Raw genomic sequence first — 18186 nt, 5'->3', positions numbered from 1 at the left:
AATAGCCAAAATTTCACTTTGGTTAGCTAAGCCAAAGATAGAATTACTAAAACTTCCGTGATTGCACTTTCAAACTTTGATTTGGTGTTTGAAGTTGATTGTGATGCCTCTAATGTTGGTATTGGTACTGTTCTTTCTCAAGAAGGAAGACCAATTGCCTTTTTTAGTGAGAAACTCAATGATGCAAAATTGAAATACTCAACGTAGGATAAGGAGTTTTATGCTGTTATTTGGGCCTTGGATCATTTGAGCCACTATTTGTTACTAAAAGAATTCATCTTGTATTCTAACCATGAAGCCCTCAAACACCTTAGCTCCCAACACAAGCTTAATAGGCGACATGCAGCGTGGACTAAGTTTCTTCAAGCCTTTCTAGTTCTCCTCAAGCACAAATCAAGTGCATAAAACAAAGTAGCTTACAATTGAAGGTTGTTGGCTTTAAGTCGTTGCCTTACTCTCATCTCTACCTTACAATTGAAGGTTGTTGGCTTTGAAGTTGTGAAAGAATTGTATGAGAAAGATCTTGAATTTGGTGAGATATGAAAATCTAATTCCCAATATCCTTATCGACAATTTCATCTACAATAAGGGTATCTTTTCAAAGGTAACCAACTATGCATTCCTCAATGTTCTTTATGCCAATCAATTATTTGGGAAGCTCATAATGGAGAATTAGCTGAACATTTTTGGAAAGACAAAACAATGGCTCTTGTGAAAGAAAAGTTTTATTAGTGCAAGTTGGAACGAGAGGCCAAATGGCATAACTGTCCACTCATATAGCCCATCACGAGTTTTAAATATAGTTTTCCATTCATCTCCTAGTGGCATTCAAATTTGGTGATAACCATTACGCAGATCGATCTTGGAGAAGATAATAGCACCATGCAATTGATCCAACAAATCATTAAGTCTAGGAATGGGAAAACGATACTTGATGGTGATTTTGTTCACAGCATGTCTGTCAATGCACATAAGTCATTTTCCATATTTTTTTGGAACGATAAAGTAGGAACAGCACAAGGGCTAACACTTTTTCTTACCAAGCCTTTCTCCAAATGTTGTTTGACTTGATGTTGTAACTCCTTATGCTTTTGCGGACTCATGTGATAAGCAGGCTTGTTTGGAATTACAGAACTAGGGATGAAATTAATGGCATGCTGAATATCTCGCATTGGTGGCAGTCTATGAAGTATCTCATTAGGTACAACATAACAAAACTCTTTAATTATGGGTTTGACATCTTGGGATAAGGATGAAGATACTTCCTTCTTCTCACAAACTAATAAGAGGTATAAGAGGCTTGACTGACGATTAGCTTTGTTTAAGCCAGACATAGTGATGAGTGTTTTATCTTCTTCTTGTCTCTTTGGTCGGTCTTCTAGCTTTAATGGAGTCAACATAATTTTTCCTCCATCCTTGATGAAGGAATAACTATTCTTGTACACATCGTGGTAAGCTCGACGATCATATTGCCATGGGCATCCTAACAATAAGTGGCATGAGTCTATTGGGATAACATCACACCAGACTTCATCTTTATACTTATTTCCTATGGAGAATTGAACACAACAACGCTTCGTTACTTTAACTTTGTTTCCTTTTCTCAACCGGTGTAGCTTGTAAGGATGAGGATGTACTTCAATTGGAAGTTTTAACTTTTTCACCATGTAGTTGGCAACAACATTCTCATAACTTCCACTATCAATAATGACATTACAAACCTTCCCTTAGGATGTGTACCTTGTATAGAATATGTTGTGACGAAGCCAACTTTCATCTTCAGCCATCATAGCAGTGTTGAGGTAACGACAAACAACAAGAGCTTTTCCATGGTCAACAGAAACTTCTTCTATCTCTTTGTTGTTGAATATTTCTAGCTCATCATCTACTTCTTTTAGGCTAGGTTCTTCCATAACTTCTTTTTCAACTAAGGAGATAATTCATCGATTTGGACAATTAGAAGCAATATGCCCAAATTCTTAGCATTTGAAGCACGAGTAGAAGTAGTATTTTTATTGTTTGGAGTTTTGAAAAAGTTTACCTTTGGAGGTGGAATGGTTGCCGAACTCTATTTCCCACGGTTTGAGGTGAAATCTTACTATTCAGATGAATTCACTGAGCTTTTTCGTAATTGTTGTTTCTCAACCTTTAATGCTAATCTGATGACATCATTTAAGTTCCAATATGGTTGTAATTGAATAACATTTACAATTTCAACATTAAGGCCCCCAAGATAATGAGCTATAGTTTGTTCTTCAGGTTCATGGACATCGTATTTCATGTGAAGTTGTTCAAACTCCATTGTATATTCTTCCACCGACATTGTTTTTTACCTCAAGTTATGAAATTTGATAAAAATTTCTTGTTGATAATCTTAAAAAGGAACTTACTTTTGAGTTCTTGACATATCCTATCCCATGTTCTAATCTTGTTGCAATATTCTCTTTCTCGTTGCCTTTTGAGATTTTCCCACCAAATAGAAACGTGCTTCTTCAATTTAATTGCCACAAGCTTCACATATTTTTCATTGAGAATATCTTTAAGCTCGAAAACTCTTTTCACTGTGTAGAGCCAGTCAAAGAAGTCATTAGGATGAAGTCTTCCTTCAAACTCAGGAATGTCGACTTTGATTCTCAAATCTCTGGTAGCAGCAGCTCTCAAGTGACAAATAGGTACTTCTTCATCAAAGCATAAATTTTGATGAAAAAAGTTGGTGTCATTCTCTTCATCACTAAAGTTGCTATTGTTGATTTGAGCATCATGTCTTGCGAGTTACTTTTGTAATTCTTGAATTTGCTGACGTAGTTCTACAATCTCAATCTCATGATCATTTCTTTGACTATTTTGACATCTTGACGGTATTTTATTGTATAGTGATGATGATATGGTGATGTAGAAAAAAAAAGATGATGAAATAACTATGAAGCAATAAATAAAATTACCCGAACAGGGAGTATCGAAACTTAACAGCGAACCTAAACTATGCAGTGAACAATGATCCTCTCGCTCTGATACCAACTGACGTCGGGGCATTGTAAAAGACACCTGAGCATTGTGAAAGACACTAATTGTGGCGAGGTTAGAAACCCTACTAAGGTAAACTACCAATCTTGGTAAGGTTAGAAAAACCCACTAAGGTGAAGAATAGCCAAAATCTCACTAGTTGGCTAAGCCAAATATACTAAAACCTCTTACTCTTCAAAAAGAGCCCAAAGAAATAAGCACTCCTGCTTAAGAAAATATTATTTATTAACTCTCAACTTGAATGTGAATAATAATTAAGCCTAAAAGTCCAATTTATAGTATTATAGGCCCACATCCTATAAAACTCTACTTCTAGTTATCTAATACAATTAGAATAATTAACAAAAGATTTAAATAAAATAGATGTTATATTCCAAAATAGAACATGACTAGCTTAAAGTACTAATACAAGTAAAGGAAGAATTTTATTGTACCTATAGTTCTTAAATAATAATAATAATAATAATAAATAGAACATGACTAGCTTAAAGTACTAATACAAGTAAAGGAAGAATTTTATTATACCTATAGTTCTTAAATAATAATAATAATAATAATAATATACTCCTGTATTAGGTGAGTTGCTATAATATAGCTCAATTTTAAGGTAAGTTAAATGTACTACCAAAATTCTAAGGATTTAGACAATGACAGATTCATTTATGTGCTGGATTATTGAAAAAAGCCTCCCAAGTGAAGAAATGAGCTGAAAAAGGGGAGAATTAAGTTAAGGTAAGCATTACTTAATGGCACAGTAGCGAGTTACTAGATTTGAATGTGAATAGCTAAGCATAGCTACGTAAGTTGGGCATTTGCTTATGAAGGAAATGGAAAAGCATGAAAACAAGGGTGTTCAGGTAAGCTAAATAGAAATCATGGTAGAAATGGTTTGCAAAACCTTAAGCAAAAATTTATTTAGTTAGGAAAATGATAAAGAATTAAGTGCATTAATTGATTTTGTGCATTGACTTAATGCTAGACTACCTTTGGAGTATTGAGTATTGTGGATAAAGGTTTGATTGACGATCCTAGTTGAGCTACAGCATAGGTAAATTAATAGGTGAATGGTCCAAACGGTTTTAGAAATATATGAAATGAGGTTTTTGGTCTATTAAATAGTGAATGTTTTTACAAAAAATAAATGCATGGAAACAAGCTATGTTTCTTTGATGTTGCATGAGCCCTATGATAGGTTGAGATCTATATATGCCGTTAAGCATATGTATTGAGCTATAAATGATAGTTATGGATGAATGTTAGTGTGTATGTATTGGTATGATATAAATAAATGAATTATATGACTTTCACATTTAATGATGAACAACATGGCCTCGATGAGGTAGAGGAAAACCACCATAAAAAGGGGTTGGAGGTGGGGCGGAGTAAAACCACCTGAGATAATGAGGGTCGAAGCACCCATATATGCATTGTTTTGGTAGGGTGGAGTAGTACCACCTAAGAAGGAGAGCTCATGTGTGCATTATTATATGCTGATGGAAATGATGAAATGTAATGTTTTAATGTATGTTTTAATGGGTAGAAACCCGAATGCATCTCAATTTTTGCTTAGGAAAAAGTGCATGATTTCAAGTGAATTGAACATTTCTTTTAAAGCTTATTCGTAGCAGCTACTTGTTCCCCTCCATATCCCTCACTCTTTTAAATTCATGTTTTATAGATACGGAACACTCTGAGTCTAAGATGCATGAAGGATACGTGTACTCTTTTGGTAGGTAAAATAACTATGGCATGCAGTAGGATCTTCTATAAACTCGAGTCATTCCACTAGTAGTTTAAATAGATGGATTTATATATTGTTTGGTCATTTGACCATGTTTTGTATGTATGTATATATGGTTATGTGATATGATGTAACTACCTACAATAGGGCTATGTAGCTATGAATTGGCATACTATGAATATGTTTTGTAATATCGGTTACAAGGTATGATAGAGATGTACAAGGCTTACTTGAGCTTGGTGGATTATCTTCATCGGGTCCTCGTACGGGTCATTGCCTAAGACAAGGAGGTGACAAATACATATTTGATTTTAATTTTTTTCCTTTTTTTCTCTATCACAAAAAGGATTACTGATTTAATTTTTTTCTTACTTTCTTTCTCTCATATATCCTCTTTCCTCTTTTTGTGTAGGTTTCTTTGACAAATGAGCATCTCTCACCTCTAGTGCATTTGCCTTTTTGCCCTACAAAACCAAATCATTAATGTAATTGCATTAGAATGGTATGGTGAGTGGTTTAAAAAACAAATCAACATTAACATTTGAACATGTACCATGGAAGGTTTTGGTGCGGTACCATTGACAATTAATTTTGCAATAACACTGTCTACTGACACGGCTAGATCCCATTATTAACACCAATCTTTGAGTGATCATAATTCACGTTTGTGTTGCATAAACATTTTCATCTTATCACATTTCAATGACAAAAAGAAGTAACCATTGTTTACAAACTTTTGCTTGGAGCACTCTTCAAGTATATGAAGATTCAATACACTGCATTCATGTGTTCTTCACTTAGTGCATGCATAAACTGACTTACGACACTTATAACATAAGCTATATCTAGTCTTATGTGTGACAAATAAATTAATCTCTTAACCAATCGCTAATAATGACCTTTATCTGTTGGAACTTGATCTGGAAAAATTCCAAGCTTATGATTCATCTCTATGGGCATGTCCGTTGGTTTGCAAGCAAACATTCCAGTTCCTGTTAAGAGATCTAGCAAATATTTCAGTTGTGAAAGAAAAATCCCTTGTTTCGATCTTGCAACCTCAATCCCTAAGAAATATTTAAGTTGCCCCAAATCCTTCATTTCAAATTTAGCAGCCAAATATTCATGTAATGCTTTCATTTTGTATGGGTCATCTCCCGTTAAGACCTTATCATTGACATACACAATTAAAGCTATTACCTTCCCCTTTTGTGTTTTATAAACGAAGTTTAGTCTGAGTTACTTTGCTTATAACTAAATGCTTTCATTATAGAAGAAAACCTCTCAAACTAAGCTCTAAGCGACTGTTTCAGTCCATATAGTGACTTCTTTAATTTACAAACTTTCTCTCTATGCAAAGAACTGTGTTCAATTCCTAGTGGTAACTTTATGTAGACTTCTTCCTTTAAGTCTCCACTGAGGAAAGCATTTTTAACATCAAATTGTTGTAAAAGCCAATCTCGATTTACTGCTATAGATATGAGAATGCAAATTGTATTGATCTTAGCTACTAATGCAAAAGTTTCTTGATAATCCACCCCATACCTTTGTGTATACCCTTTTTTTGCGTTTACCCCTTTGAAACTAACCTCACTTTATATCTGTCAATGTTGCCATCTGCTTTGAGTTTCACTGTAAATAGCCATCTATATCCAATCGTTTCCTTTCCTTCAGGTAAGGGAACCAGTTCCCAAGTAGCATTTTTTTGCAAAGCCTCTATTTCTTCATTCATCGCCTTGATCCATTTCGGATCTTTTAATGCATCATGCAAACTACTAAGAATAGATACGATGGATAATTGATAAATAGTGAGTGCATACGATTCAAACAATCTATGGGAGGAGACATAGTTGCTAATTAGGTATTGTCGTAACGTGCGGGTCTGGGAACCCGACCGCCAGACGCAAGTGAAAACTCTAAAACTAGGAGTCACCACCAATCTTTTTTTACTAGGTGCGATTGGCCACCTATTGACTCAATTATAATCGACGAAGCCTTAAATTAATTTTAAACTTGCTGAAAGAACCTTAAACTGATCTACGTTTTTCTATATTTAGGTTCAAGAGTACGGTTACGCCCAGGGAAGAATTAGCACCCTCGAGACGCCCGTTTCATGAACGGTACCATTTTTTTGATTATCCTATTGGGCTTTAATCTTTAAGTTCATTATATTTCCTTAGCTATTATTCAATTATTTTATCTCCAATTTTATTAAATTATTTTGTTTGATTTTAAAATGAAATGCAAATGTGAGGCATAATGAAATGTATGTCGTGAGATAAAAAAATGTTAGACGAATAACCTTTTATTGAGGATGTTCTCCCGGATCCGCCCATCATACTGGTGGGATTCGGGGTGTTCTCTCACCTAGAAAATTATTCGAGAAATTCGTCTACGTAAATTAGACGAATAAATCCCATCATTAAGGTTATCGTACGTTTTTCTTTAAAAATAATGTTTTCGTGAATATGAAATTATTACGAGCAAAAGCCTTTTTATTAAAGATGTTTCTCGAGCCCTCTCATCATACTAGTGGGACCCGGAGACATCCTTTCACCTAAGGAGTTTTCCAAGGGAAACTCGCCTTCGCAAGATCTTAGAAAAATCCCATCATCGGGGCTTATACTCGTGAACAAAAATATCATAATACCATGATGTACATGATGAGATGGAAACATATGATATGCTTTTGAGTTTATTTTTATTTTATTGTTGGCTAATTTATTATTATAGTTTTATTTTTTCATTATATTTTCTATTTATTTAACATTAAAAATCTTTGGAACATCAAAATCGAGGTCCTCCCATCATATTGGAGGAGCCTTAATTTGGATTCCGATCCTAGGGAAAATTAGCTTGAGATTGCGACTTCTCGCGTCCCGATCGATCATCCCATCATCGGTATATTATACTTGTAGTTAATGTCATGGAATATTATTATTATTATTATTATATATTTGTAATAAATATTTTCCTAAGCTTAAGTTCTTTGTATAACTAAACGTTTTCTAAAATATTTTTATTTTTACTTTTTTATGCTTTATTATTTCTATATTCTTCTATTTGTATTAATTTCCTAAGTCTAAAATATCATCTAAAAAAATTAGAACATTATACTATAATAATTTAGAATTAATTCTACCTAATATTCCTAAAAAACATGTAAAATGGGCCAACAAACAGATCCTTAAAAAAGTTAGGGATTTACCTTGTTAGGTTAAAAGCGGCCCAAATGGCCAACCCACTTCAGCCAACTCGTCACTAGAAGCCCGCGGATCCTGCTCCCCAAAACGCACCCTGTTAGTCTCCTGCCCAACAGCTTCTTGTTGCCCAAAACGACGCCGTTTAATGCTTCTAAACCCTAGGTATTTAAACTCTCTTTCCTCCATTCCTTCTTCAAGATCTAAGCAAAGAATTAAACTGTTTGATAAAAAATAAAGAACTATTTAAGACACTATTTATAATAGCCAATTAAACATAAACCTACTTAGTGTGCAAGTAAAGTAATTATAACAGTCAACTAAACGTAAACCTACTTGATGTGCAAGAAAAGAAAATAGCAAACAAAGAAGTATTCTAATCTTACAGGCAAAGTAAAAGAAAATAGGAAAATAGAAAAATATTCTCCCTAAAATATTCTTAAAATTAATAATTATAACTCATGCTGACATATAGCCATTAACCCAAATTTAGTATCAAAGAAACCCAAACATAAAGAGAAAAAAGAAATGTGAGAGAGAAAGGAAAAAAAAAACCCAATAATCCGTGAGAGAAAAAAGGAAATATGAGAGAAAAAAAAAGAATAAAAATTAAAATTAAATATGTATTAATTAATAATAAGAAAATAGACACATAGCATTTTATGAGAGTTGAGACCCAACGAATTTGGATTTGTTAATGAAAAGTTATTGTGAGGGCATATATAGATTTCGAATAACGAGGAAAAATAAAATCTAGTACTAACACATTTGTCATTCACTTCAATTAGAAATTCACGAAAAGCAAAATCTAATGTATCTTTTTCATTATGAAATTTTTAAATATAAGAGTGTGATTGGATGAATGTATGATAATTTAAAAGTGGATGTAAAGCCAATATTTTAAGAAAACAATTTTGGATTGATTTGTTTTGACGTAAAATATTTTTTTGAAAATATTTTCAAAACTTATGTTTATTTGAAAGACAAAAAATTTATTTCAGATGTAAAATATTCTATATATCAATACACAAAATTCTCATTGATCACATAAAATGTCTTACGTGTAAAATGTCTTATGTCCTTAAAAGGTCTAAGACATTTTCCAAAAATATAAAAAAACTACTCTTATACTAAGCTTAGTCGTATAAGGTTGCTTAATATTAATATTTAACTTAAAATGTTAAAAAAATATATTAATATTTAATTTTAAAAAAATTTCAATTGAAAAGATTAATATTTAAATTACTCAATAATATTAAAATTAAAAATATTTTTTAATGAAATTATCCAATGTAATTAATATTTTTATTTATAAATTGAATAAATTATATTAATAATTATAACAAAAAATATTTCAATGATAAGAAAATACAATTATAAATATAGATTTTGAATACTTTACACAATTGATGAATATTAGTATTTTATAGTGTTATGATAAGAAACTAATGAGATGAAATTTTTTTAAAAAAATTAGAACTTATTTTTATTATAATATGTGATTAAATGTTTTAAAAAATATTATTATAAATTTTTTTATTTTCAGGTGAAATATATTTTTCACAAGATGATATCATAAACAATAAAAAAATATTTTTAACAATTTATTCAAATAATAAAAAAAATTTATAAAATATTTTACATAAAAAATTTTTAAAAAAATTTATTTTCCAATTACCAATCCTCCAATTCTTCGTTGTGCAGCAAAAGGAGAAAAGCATCCCCTTCATTGACTTGGGCACGCAGTTACTTTATTTTTAAAGAAGACTCTGGAATCTAGATTCTAACAAGTCTTTTAACGAACTTGTCTCTTTCGTTCTTGTTACGGTAGAATCCTTGTAGACCAAGAAAGTACAAAAGAAGGTGACCCCACGATCAGTCCTGGCCATCACGATATATATATATATATATGAGTCTTACCCTTCCATTGCGCAAATTACTCAGTTGTTTAAGAGAGATCAAGTATTCACAATTTTGGTTTGTTTCTTGTTGCAATGGAGGGAGGTGGTTTTAGGGGGTGAGGTTGTGGGTATGGTTTTGCCGGAGGAAGAGGAAGAGGCAGAGGCAGAGACGGTCAGCATCATCATCAGCAGCAGCCGCAGGAGCAGCAGGGAAGAGGATCTAACCAGGGTCTGAGCCGAGGTCCGGTGAGTCCAATCCAAGGTGAAGTCCAGCAGGGTCATGTTCATGTGGTTCCTAGCCCAGGCGGTCGGATGTCTTGGGGTGCTGGTCCTTCTTTTGCTCAAGTTCTGTCAAGGGAAACGCAAAAAATCTTCTTCTCCTGCAAATGTTGTTTCTGGTACGAGTTTTTGACTTCAGTTGTCACCTCCTTAGTGTTTGTGAAATTGAGTTTTTTTGTTTGGATCATCTTCTAAACGAGAATTCTTAATGAGATAAACTGATTAATCAAGCTGACTCTCATAAAGCATGGTGCTAATTGTAATTTATAGTTACGTCTTTTTGGTTTTTTCTTGCTCAGCTCATTCTACTACAAGGATAAAGATATATTAACTTGTTACAGTTGTTTGTTGTCTCTCTATTTACGAAGAAAGTTTCTAGTTCTGTTCTTCCCATTCCATATTACAAACTGGTAACATACTGTTTCGGAAAATCTGGCTTGAGTTTTTGTATATTTATTTTTAAAAAAAAATATTCTGTTAATGCTGCCAAATAGTAGTCTGCTTATAATACATTAGTTTTCTGCAACTTAGTGTCACAACTTTCACCTCTAGGTCCTGTTGTTCCTGCAATGGCATCGCCGAAAATTTCAGAGCGGGTGCTGCCTTTATCATCGTCGTCAAGTCCAGAAACAAAGCAAATACTTCTGCCTGTGAAACGACCTGATAATGGTGGCACACATGCCATTAAGAAGCTTAACCTTCATGTCAATCATTTTCCTGTTAAGTTTGATCCTAAGAAGATCATATGGCGCTATGATGTTGATGTTAAGCCGAAGGTGGCTCCTGGCGATGGACATCCAGTCAAATTATCAAAGTCGAACTTGTACTTGATAAGGAGACAGATGTCTTTGGATATACAGGTTCCTTTGGAAATGACTGTTTATGATGGTAAAAAGAGCATCTTTAGTGCAGTAGTACTACCTACTGGAAATTTTACTGTGCAACTCTCGGAGTCTTCATATCTGGTGACACTAAAGCTTGGGAGTGAGCTCAGGCTTTCACAGTTGAATGATTATCTTAGTGGGAAAGTCTTTGTCGCTCCTCGTGATATATTACAAGGGATTAATTTGGTAATGAAGGAAAGTATGAACTGCTTGAGTCATGGTTTCCATCCTAAAGAATTTCATCGAGGAGATGACCTTGGGCATGGTATCATTGTCTCTAGAGAACCTAAACATAGTTTGAAGCTGACTTCTCAGGGTTTAGCCTTTTGTCTGGACTACTTAGTGTTGCCAGTTCGAAAGTCAGTGCCTGTTATTGAGTACCTGGGTGAGCAGATTGATGGCTTTCATATAGACAAGTTTGGAAGTTTCAAGGATAAAATTGAATCAGATTTGACGGGGTTGAGAGTTTGTACAACTCATCTTGACACCAACAGAACATATTTGATTGCTGGATTGACTTCTAAGGATGCACAAAATATTTCTTTTCCCATAGGCGACCAACAAGTCAGACTTGTAGATTATTTCAAGGAGAAGTATAAGGAGGATATCATGTACAAAAATATTCCCTGCTTGGAATTGGAGAAAAAAAATGGAAGTCATTGTGTGCCCATGGAATTATGTGTCTTAGCTGAAGGACAGAAATATCCAAAGGAATTGCTAGATAGAGATGCTGCAAAGAAGTTGAAGGATATATCACTGGCCTTGCCAGAGGTTCGAGAGAAAACAATATATAATATGGTGCGGGCTAAAGATGGACCTTGCTGGTAAGTATTGATAAACTTAACTTTTTCTTGGATTTATTTGTGGATCATTCATTTCTGGATTCAAGTATAACTTGGTTTTCTCATATATCAGTTGGGAGTTGGGACAGATTGATGCACCTAATTCCCATCTATTGCTTAATGCTAAAACTTAAACTTATAGTGCACTTGGATTTTCTTTCCCTGCACTTTCTTTGTTTCTTTTCTTTAAAAGTAATATTTAGTTTAGAACTTAATTCCCACTTATTGTGCACCTTGTTTAATTTTGTGAAAAAGATAACAAATTCTTAAATTACTTAAGAATGACTACAAAGAATTGATTAACCATTGTTGATTTATCTGGACAATATTTTAGATTTGCTATATTATCCCAACTGTATTCAGGTTACTTCTGTGCAACTTCATCTCTGTCCTGGAATTGAAACCCCCATAACGTGTTCCCTATTCGAAGCAAGAACCAATATAGATCTCTAGCAATTTAAAAGGTGACTTTTGGGAACCACAAGTGCTTCCTTGCTAGGGCCTTATTAGAATATATTCTTACAAAATCTGATGTGAATCACATAAGCTGGTTGAACATTGGTTGGATGGTATACAAACTTCATGTCTCTTGAACTTGCTGATTTGAAGATGATTTTACAGTTGAAATATGAACTTACACTTTGCTGCTGCCTAATTATATGTGATATTCCTTGCCATACTGAACTGAGACTTTGAATATACCTGATTAATAAAAAATTGTGATGTGAAGGCTGTGTTCGTCAAGTTTTTATCTGAATTCTTAATGTGTTTTACTTTTGGCAGTGGAGAAGTTGTGCAAAATTTTGGAATGGAAGTGGGCATGAACATGACAAAAGTGGTAGGTCGTGTTCTTAGTCCACCTGAGTTGAATGTTGGTGCTCCTGGAGGCAGGAAGATGAAAATAAAAGTTGATAATGAGAAATGCCATTGGAACCTCATTCGTAAATGTGTGTTTGAAGGAAAACAAATTGATCGTTGGGCTGTGCTTGATTTCAGCTCTGCTACACCAAACCAACCCTTCATCCAAAAGCTTACAAATCGGTGCAATAATCTTGGGATCCGTATGGGGGAACCTCTCCATTATCAGATGGCTAGAATGGACAATTTAAATGACAAAGATTTGCTTCATGAGATGCTTGAGCACATTCAGTACCTATCTTATGAAAAAGGGAAAGGGCGTCTACAGTTTCTTCTTTGTGTGATGTCTAAACAGCATCCTGGTTACAATTTCCTTAAATTTATTTCTGAGACGAAAGTTGGTGTAATGACTCAATGTTGTCTGTCTGCTAGAGCCAACGAAGCGAAAGACCAGTATCTTGCTAATCTTGCATTGAAGATTAATGCCAAGCTTGGAGGCCTCAATGTGGAGATCATTGAACCCCTCCTCCACTTTAAAGGGGAAGGCCATGTTATGTTTGTGGGTGCTGATGTCAATCATCCTGGTTTTAAGGACTCAACAAGTCCATCAATTGCAGCTGTTGTAGCTTCTATGAGCTGGCCTGTTCCTAATCGCTATGCAGCGAAAATTCGCCCACAAGATCCAAGGTCAGAGAAGATTCAGGACTTTGGGGAGATGTGCTTGGAGCTTATTGACTCTTATGTTACTTTAAATAAAGTCAAGCCAGCCAAAATCATGATATTTCGTGATGGCGTCAGTGAAACCCAGTTTGATATGGTTCTTAATGAGGAGCTAGTTGGTGTCAAGGGAGCCTTTCAAGCAATGAATTACTTCCCAACCATCACAGTTATTGTAGCCCAGAAAAGACACCACACTCGTTTCTTTCTAGAGACCAAGGAAGATGGAGGTTCCTCTGGCAATGTGCCTCCAGGAACAGTTGTTGACTCAACTGTTGTTGGTCCTTCTGGGTTTCATTTCCATCTTTTTAGTCAGTATAGTAGCATGGGGACAAGCAAGTCAACACAATACCAGGTCCTCTGGGATGAGCATAGGTTTAGCAGTGACCACATCCAGCAGCTTATACATAGCATGTGCTTCACATTTGCTCTGTGCACCAAGCCTGTCTACTTGATCCCACCAGTGTACTATGCTGACCTTGCTGCTTATAGAGGTCGGCTTTACCAGGATGCATTGGACAGGAAGTCTCAAGCTTCATCAAGAAGATCATCTTCATCTTCATCTCTTCCAGCATCACCATCACAACCATCAGCAGCTGCATTTAGTAAGAGCTCCTACAGGGTTCATCCTGACCTGCAAAATTCAATGTTTTTCATCTGAAAAGGCCTCTTAGAACTGCCCCATGATAAACTCCTTGCCTAATCAGCCTAGTGAAGGAGTTTGTGCGTGAATCTAATTGGTTTCCAGTTATAAATAAGTGTCACGTTCAGCAGATCCTCTCAGTTGTCATGGTCATGCTGGCCATGGAATTTTAGAGGAACTCCATCGTTATGTTTTGATCTTTAAGTGTGTTTCATCTATAAAATTATACGTCAGAACCTAGTGATTGGTTTGAAGTCTTATGTAAATATTTGTCTGGTCTGGGCATGTTCCTTGTCTCCACTTAGCTAAGCACTGGCCTGGGGACTGAGTTACCATGTCTAAACTATCATGATACTATACTCTATATGAATAAATAAGTAGGTTTGTTTCCATTAGATGTATCAGCTGATCACTTCATTGCCTTCTGCTTTTCGGACCTCTTTATCTTATTGTTATTCCTACAATGAACTCATTAATATCTTAATCCTATTAATTTATTTTGTTATATAATAGCAAGTTTTGAAATCTTATTGAACAAAACCATGTCAAAAAGGCGCATTATATATTTCATAAATATAGGTGATCTGCTGGTTGGCATCTCAACCACTACTGGAATATCAATCATAGAAGTTTAATGTAATAATATTTGGGCCAAAAATTAGTCCTAGATATCCAAACAGTCTGAGTTGGCTTTGGATTTAGGTTGATTAGAGTTTGACAATAAATTTTTTTTATTATATTTTTTTAGTAGTACTAAATAAAATTTCAAGCTTAACATAAAATAAAATCCATCCTCTTCCAGTTAAAAAAAAAATTCTTTTTAATCTATAGAAAAATTAAAGAAAGAAAAAGATAATTATTTTTAAACTGGTTGGTATTTCTTGGTAAATTTGTAAGAAATGATTTAGCTGTTCAAGCTGGTGCCTGAAATCGTTTCTATTTGCAGCCAGCAAATTATAAGATTTAATTTCCATTTTGGGATGGGAAAAGGATGTAGAGCAATATAGGAATACCAGACATAAGCAAAGGTTTTGTTATTATCCTTCGTTCGGATAAGATGTTGAAAATTAATGCTCTGGTAGTAATTTTAACCTCAAATTCAGCATGTTTCAACAACCAGGGTATACATTTTGTTCACCTTTAAATTTGTTACAAAAGGGGTTGTCTGCTGTCTACTGTCAGAGTTCCTATGGTAATACCTCTTCTGCCACTCTGTCAATGCATTTGTCATAGTTACTATGTCTACTGTCATAGTTCCTATGGTAAATCTGTCAATGCATTTGTTGCCAACCTCTTCAATTTGTCCATATATTTCTGCAGGATAAAATGGGATTGTCTAAATAATGTTTTGGATATTACTTTTGTTTCAGCAGCACTGTTTTTCTATATATGCAGAGGTCAGTGGTGAAAATGTCAAGCTGTCTGGCATCCAATCTTGCATCTATGCTATAGAAAGGCAAGAGATCAAAATTGAGGGATTAGTTTTGATAATGATAAACTTTATGATTAATACCATACCCTAATTTTATGTTTCTTTTCATTCTGACAGTACTCTTTCATTCCTCATATCCAAGTTTCTGTCCCAGGAGTTTGAATGCTGTTAACGAAGTTGAGCTGCTATGTTTGTGTTTGGCAGCAAAAGTTTTTGAAGCTTGAATTCTATTGTGAAGAGAAGTACATAATTCTTTGAGAGAAATTAACACAGTAAACAACAGTATTTGATTGAAAAAGAAAAGTAATTCTTCATTAAGGCTAAAGGAAATATATCCTTAGTCATAGGTCTGTTGCCATACAACTGAATAAACATAACTTCCAATAACTATAAAATATGATGGCCACTACATCTATGAAACAGAAAATAACAGAACATAAAATGGAAATAGTGCTGCACTAGTAAAAACTGAATCTGCAGTTGGAGGTAGTTGTGGACATATTGCAGCAGACATATATATTCCCTTGAAATAGAGACTAGCACCTTCCAACGTAAACCTTTCTAGTCTTCTCTCATTAAGGTTTTTCAACACACCTCCTTGAGAGAGACTTGAAAGACTCCAAGCTCAGACCTGAGGTATTCAAACTTGTCTTTAGGTAGTCCTTTTGTGAAAATATCTGCAAGCTGATCTTCAGTGTTGCAGTATTCAAGCACAATTTCTCCATCTTTCACTGCTGCACGTAGAGCATGATATTTGACACGAATGTGCTTGGTACGACCATACTGCACTGGATTTCTTGCAATGGCTATGGCAGACTGATTGTCCACTAGCAATTTAGTTGCAGTACACTGAAAGAATCCCAAGTCTAAGAGTACTTTTCTCAGCCATTTGACATGGTTAGCTACTGATGCTGCAGCTATGTACTCCGCTTCAACAGATGATTAAGCCACTACCTCCTGTTTCTTGGAGTTCCAAGTGAAGACAGCACTTCCAAGTGTGAAACAAAAACCACTAGTACTCTTTGAGTCATCAAGACAACCCGCCCAATCGCTATCGCAATAACCCAATAATTCTTGGCTCTTATTTTTGCTGAATTTTAATCCAAAGTTTAAGGTTCCTTTGACATACCTTAAAACTCGCTTGGCAGTTGTGTGATGCACCTCTGAAGGACTTTGCATATAGCGGGATAAGACACTGGTAGCATACATTATATCTGGGCGTGAAGCTATCAAATAAAGAAGGCAACCTATTAATTTTCTGAAGACTGTACCATTAGCTTTAGGAGCACCATCATCTTTGCTAAGCTTGGATCCTATGTTGAATGGAGTGCACACTGCCTTGCAAACATTCATGCTAAACCTTTTCAACAGGTCTTTGGCATATTTTGTCTAATGCACATATATAGCATCATTGGTTTGCATAAACTCCAATCCCAAAAAATATGACATTTCTCCCAAGTCCGTCATGTCAAATTCTCCCATTATTTGGAGCTTGAATTCATCCATGATCTTAACATCTAAGCCGGTAATTAACAAGTCATCTACATAGAGAGAGATCATAAGGAAAATAGAGGCATCACAGTTCTTTACATAAAGAGTAGGTTCATTAATACTACGAACAAAACCTTTGCCAATCAGATAATTGTCGATCCTCTCGTACTAGGCTCTTGGAGCTTGCTTTAGACCATATAAAGATTTAACAAGCTTACAGACTTTACCAGATGAACCAGGTTCTTCGAATCCCTCAAGTTGCTCAATGTAAATATCCTCAGCCAATTTTCCATTGAGAAAAGCTAATTTGACATCCAAGTGCCAGATTTTCCTTCTTTCTCTAGCAGTTAGAGTAGTGAGCAAGCATATGGTGTCGTGTCTTGCAACTGGAGCAAAAGTTTCCAGATAATCCTCCCCATAAACTTGTGCATATCCTTTCACCACTAAACGGCTTTAAACTTGTTGATTGAGCCATCTGGATTTAACTTAGTCTTGTATATCCATTTAACACCTACGATATTTTGATTTGAGGGCCTATCAAATAGAACCCAGGTGCCATTCTTTTTTATCATGTCTATTTCTACCTCCATTGCCTTCATCCAATTTTCATCAATTGAAGCTTCACTGAACGTTGTGGGCTCAACCACTGCCATATTGCACCTGTTGTAGATATCTTGCAAGGTTCGAGTTCCTCTCACTGCAAAGTCTTCATCATCCTTATCTTGCTCATGATTTTCATTACCCAAAATTGCATCACTGACCACATTAATGTTGCTCGATCCCTCAATCTGTTGAGAATCCCAGTTCCAGTAGAGATATTCATCAAATCTAGCATCCCGAGTGATAGAGACCTTTTTGGTTTCTACATTGTACACTCTGTAACCTTTGGAAGTTTCACTATAACCAAGATATATAGTTACTTGAGACTTTCGATCCAGCTTAATCCTTCGAGCATCTGGAATCTTGGAATAACATATACATCCAAACACACGTAAATAAGCAACTGAAGGTTTAACTCCAAACCACATCTCATGAGGACTCTTGGTTTTGTTGGCTGTGGTAGGTAAAACATTCAGTAGACTTACTGCTACGTTGGCTGCTTCTGCCCAAAAACAGTTTGGCAAATTCTTGTCATATAACAGGCATCCGGTCATCGCAATGATTGTCCTATTTTTGT

The 18186-nt window shown here is 34.9% G+C and overlaps 1 protein-coding gene and 1 pseudogene across 1 annotated transcript; one reads left to right on the top strand and one right to left on the bottom strand.

Moving 5' to 3' along the window:
• The first annotated feature begins 3851 nt into the window (after positions 1–3851).
• Positions 3852–14481, top strand: LOC18596382 (protein argonaute 2-like). The gene is given in 6 exon segments (XM_018123958.2): positions 3852–3881; positions 4004–4037; positions 9985–10231; positions 10233–10261; positions 10695–11850; positions 12652–14481. Coding segments are annotated over 6 exon segments (2949 nt in total). The 3' UTR covers positions 14105–14481.
• A 1443-nt stretch (positions 14482–15924) lies between these two features.
• On the bottom strand, positions 15925–16871 carry LOC148762237 (secreted RxLR effector protein 161 pseudogene; annotated as a pseudogene).
• Positions 16872–18186: the final 1315 nt, after the last annotated feature.

This window comes from Theobroma cacao, chromosome 6 (genome assembly GCF_053813885.1).
Source record: "Theobroma cacao isolate CCN51 chromosome 6, ASM5381388v1, whole genome shotgun sequence".
NCBI lineage: Eukaryota > Viridiplantae > Streptophyta > Magnoliopsida > Malvales > Malvaceae > Theobroma > Theobroma cacao.
The sequence above is the reverse complement of the archived record's forward strand: the minus strand, read 5'-3'. Positions and strand labels throughout refer to the sequence as shown.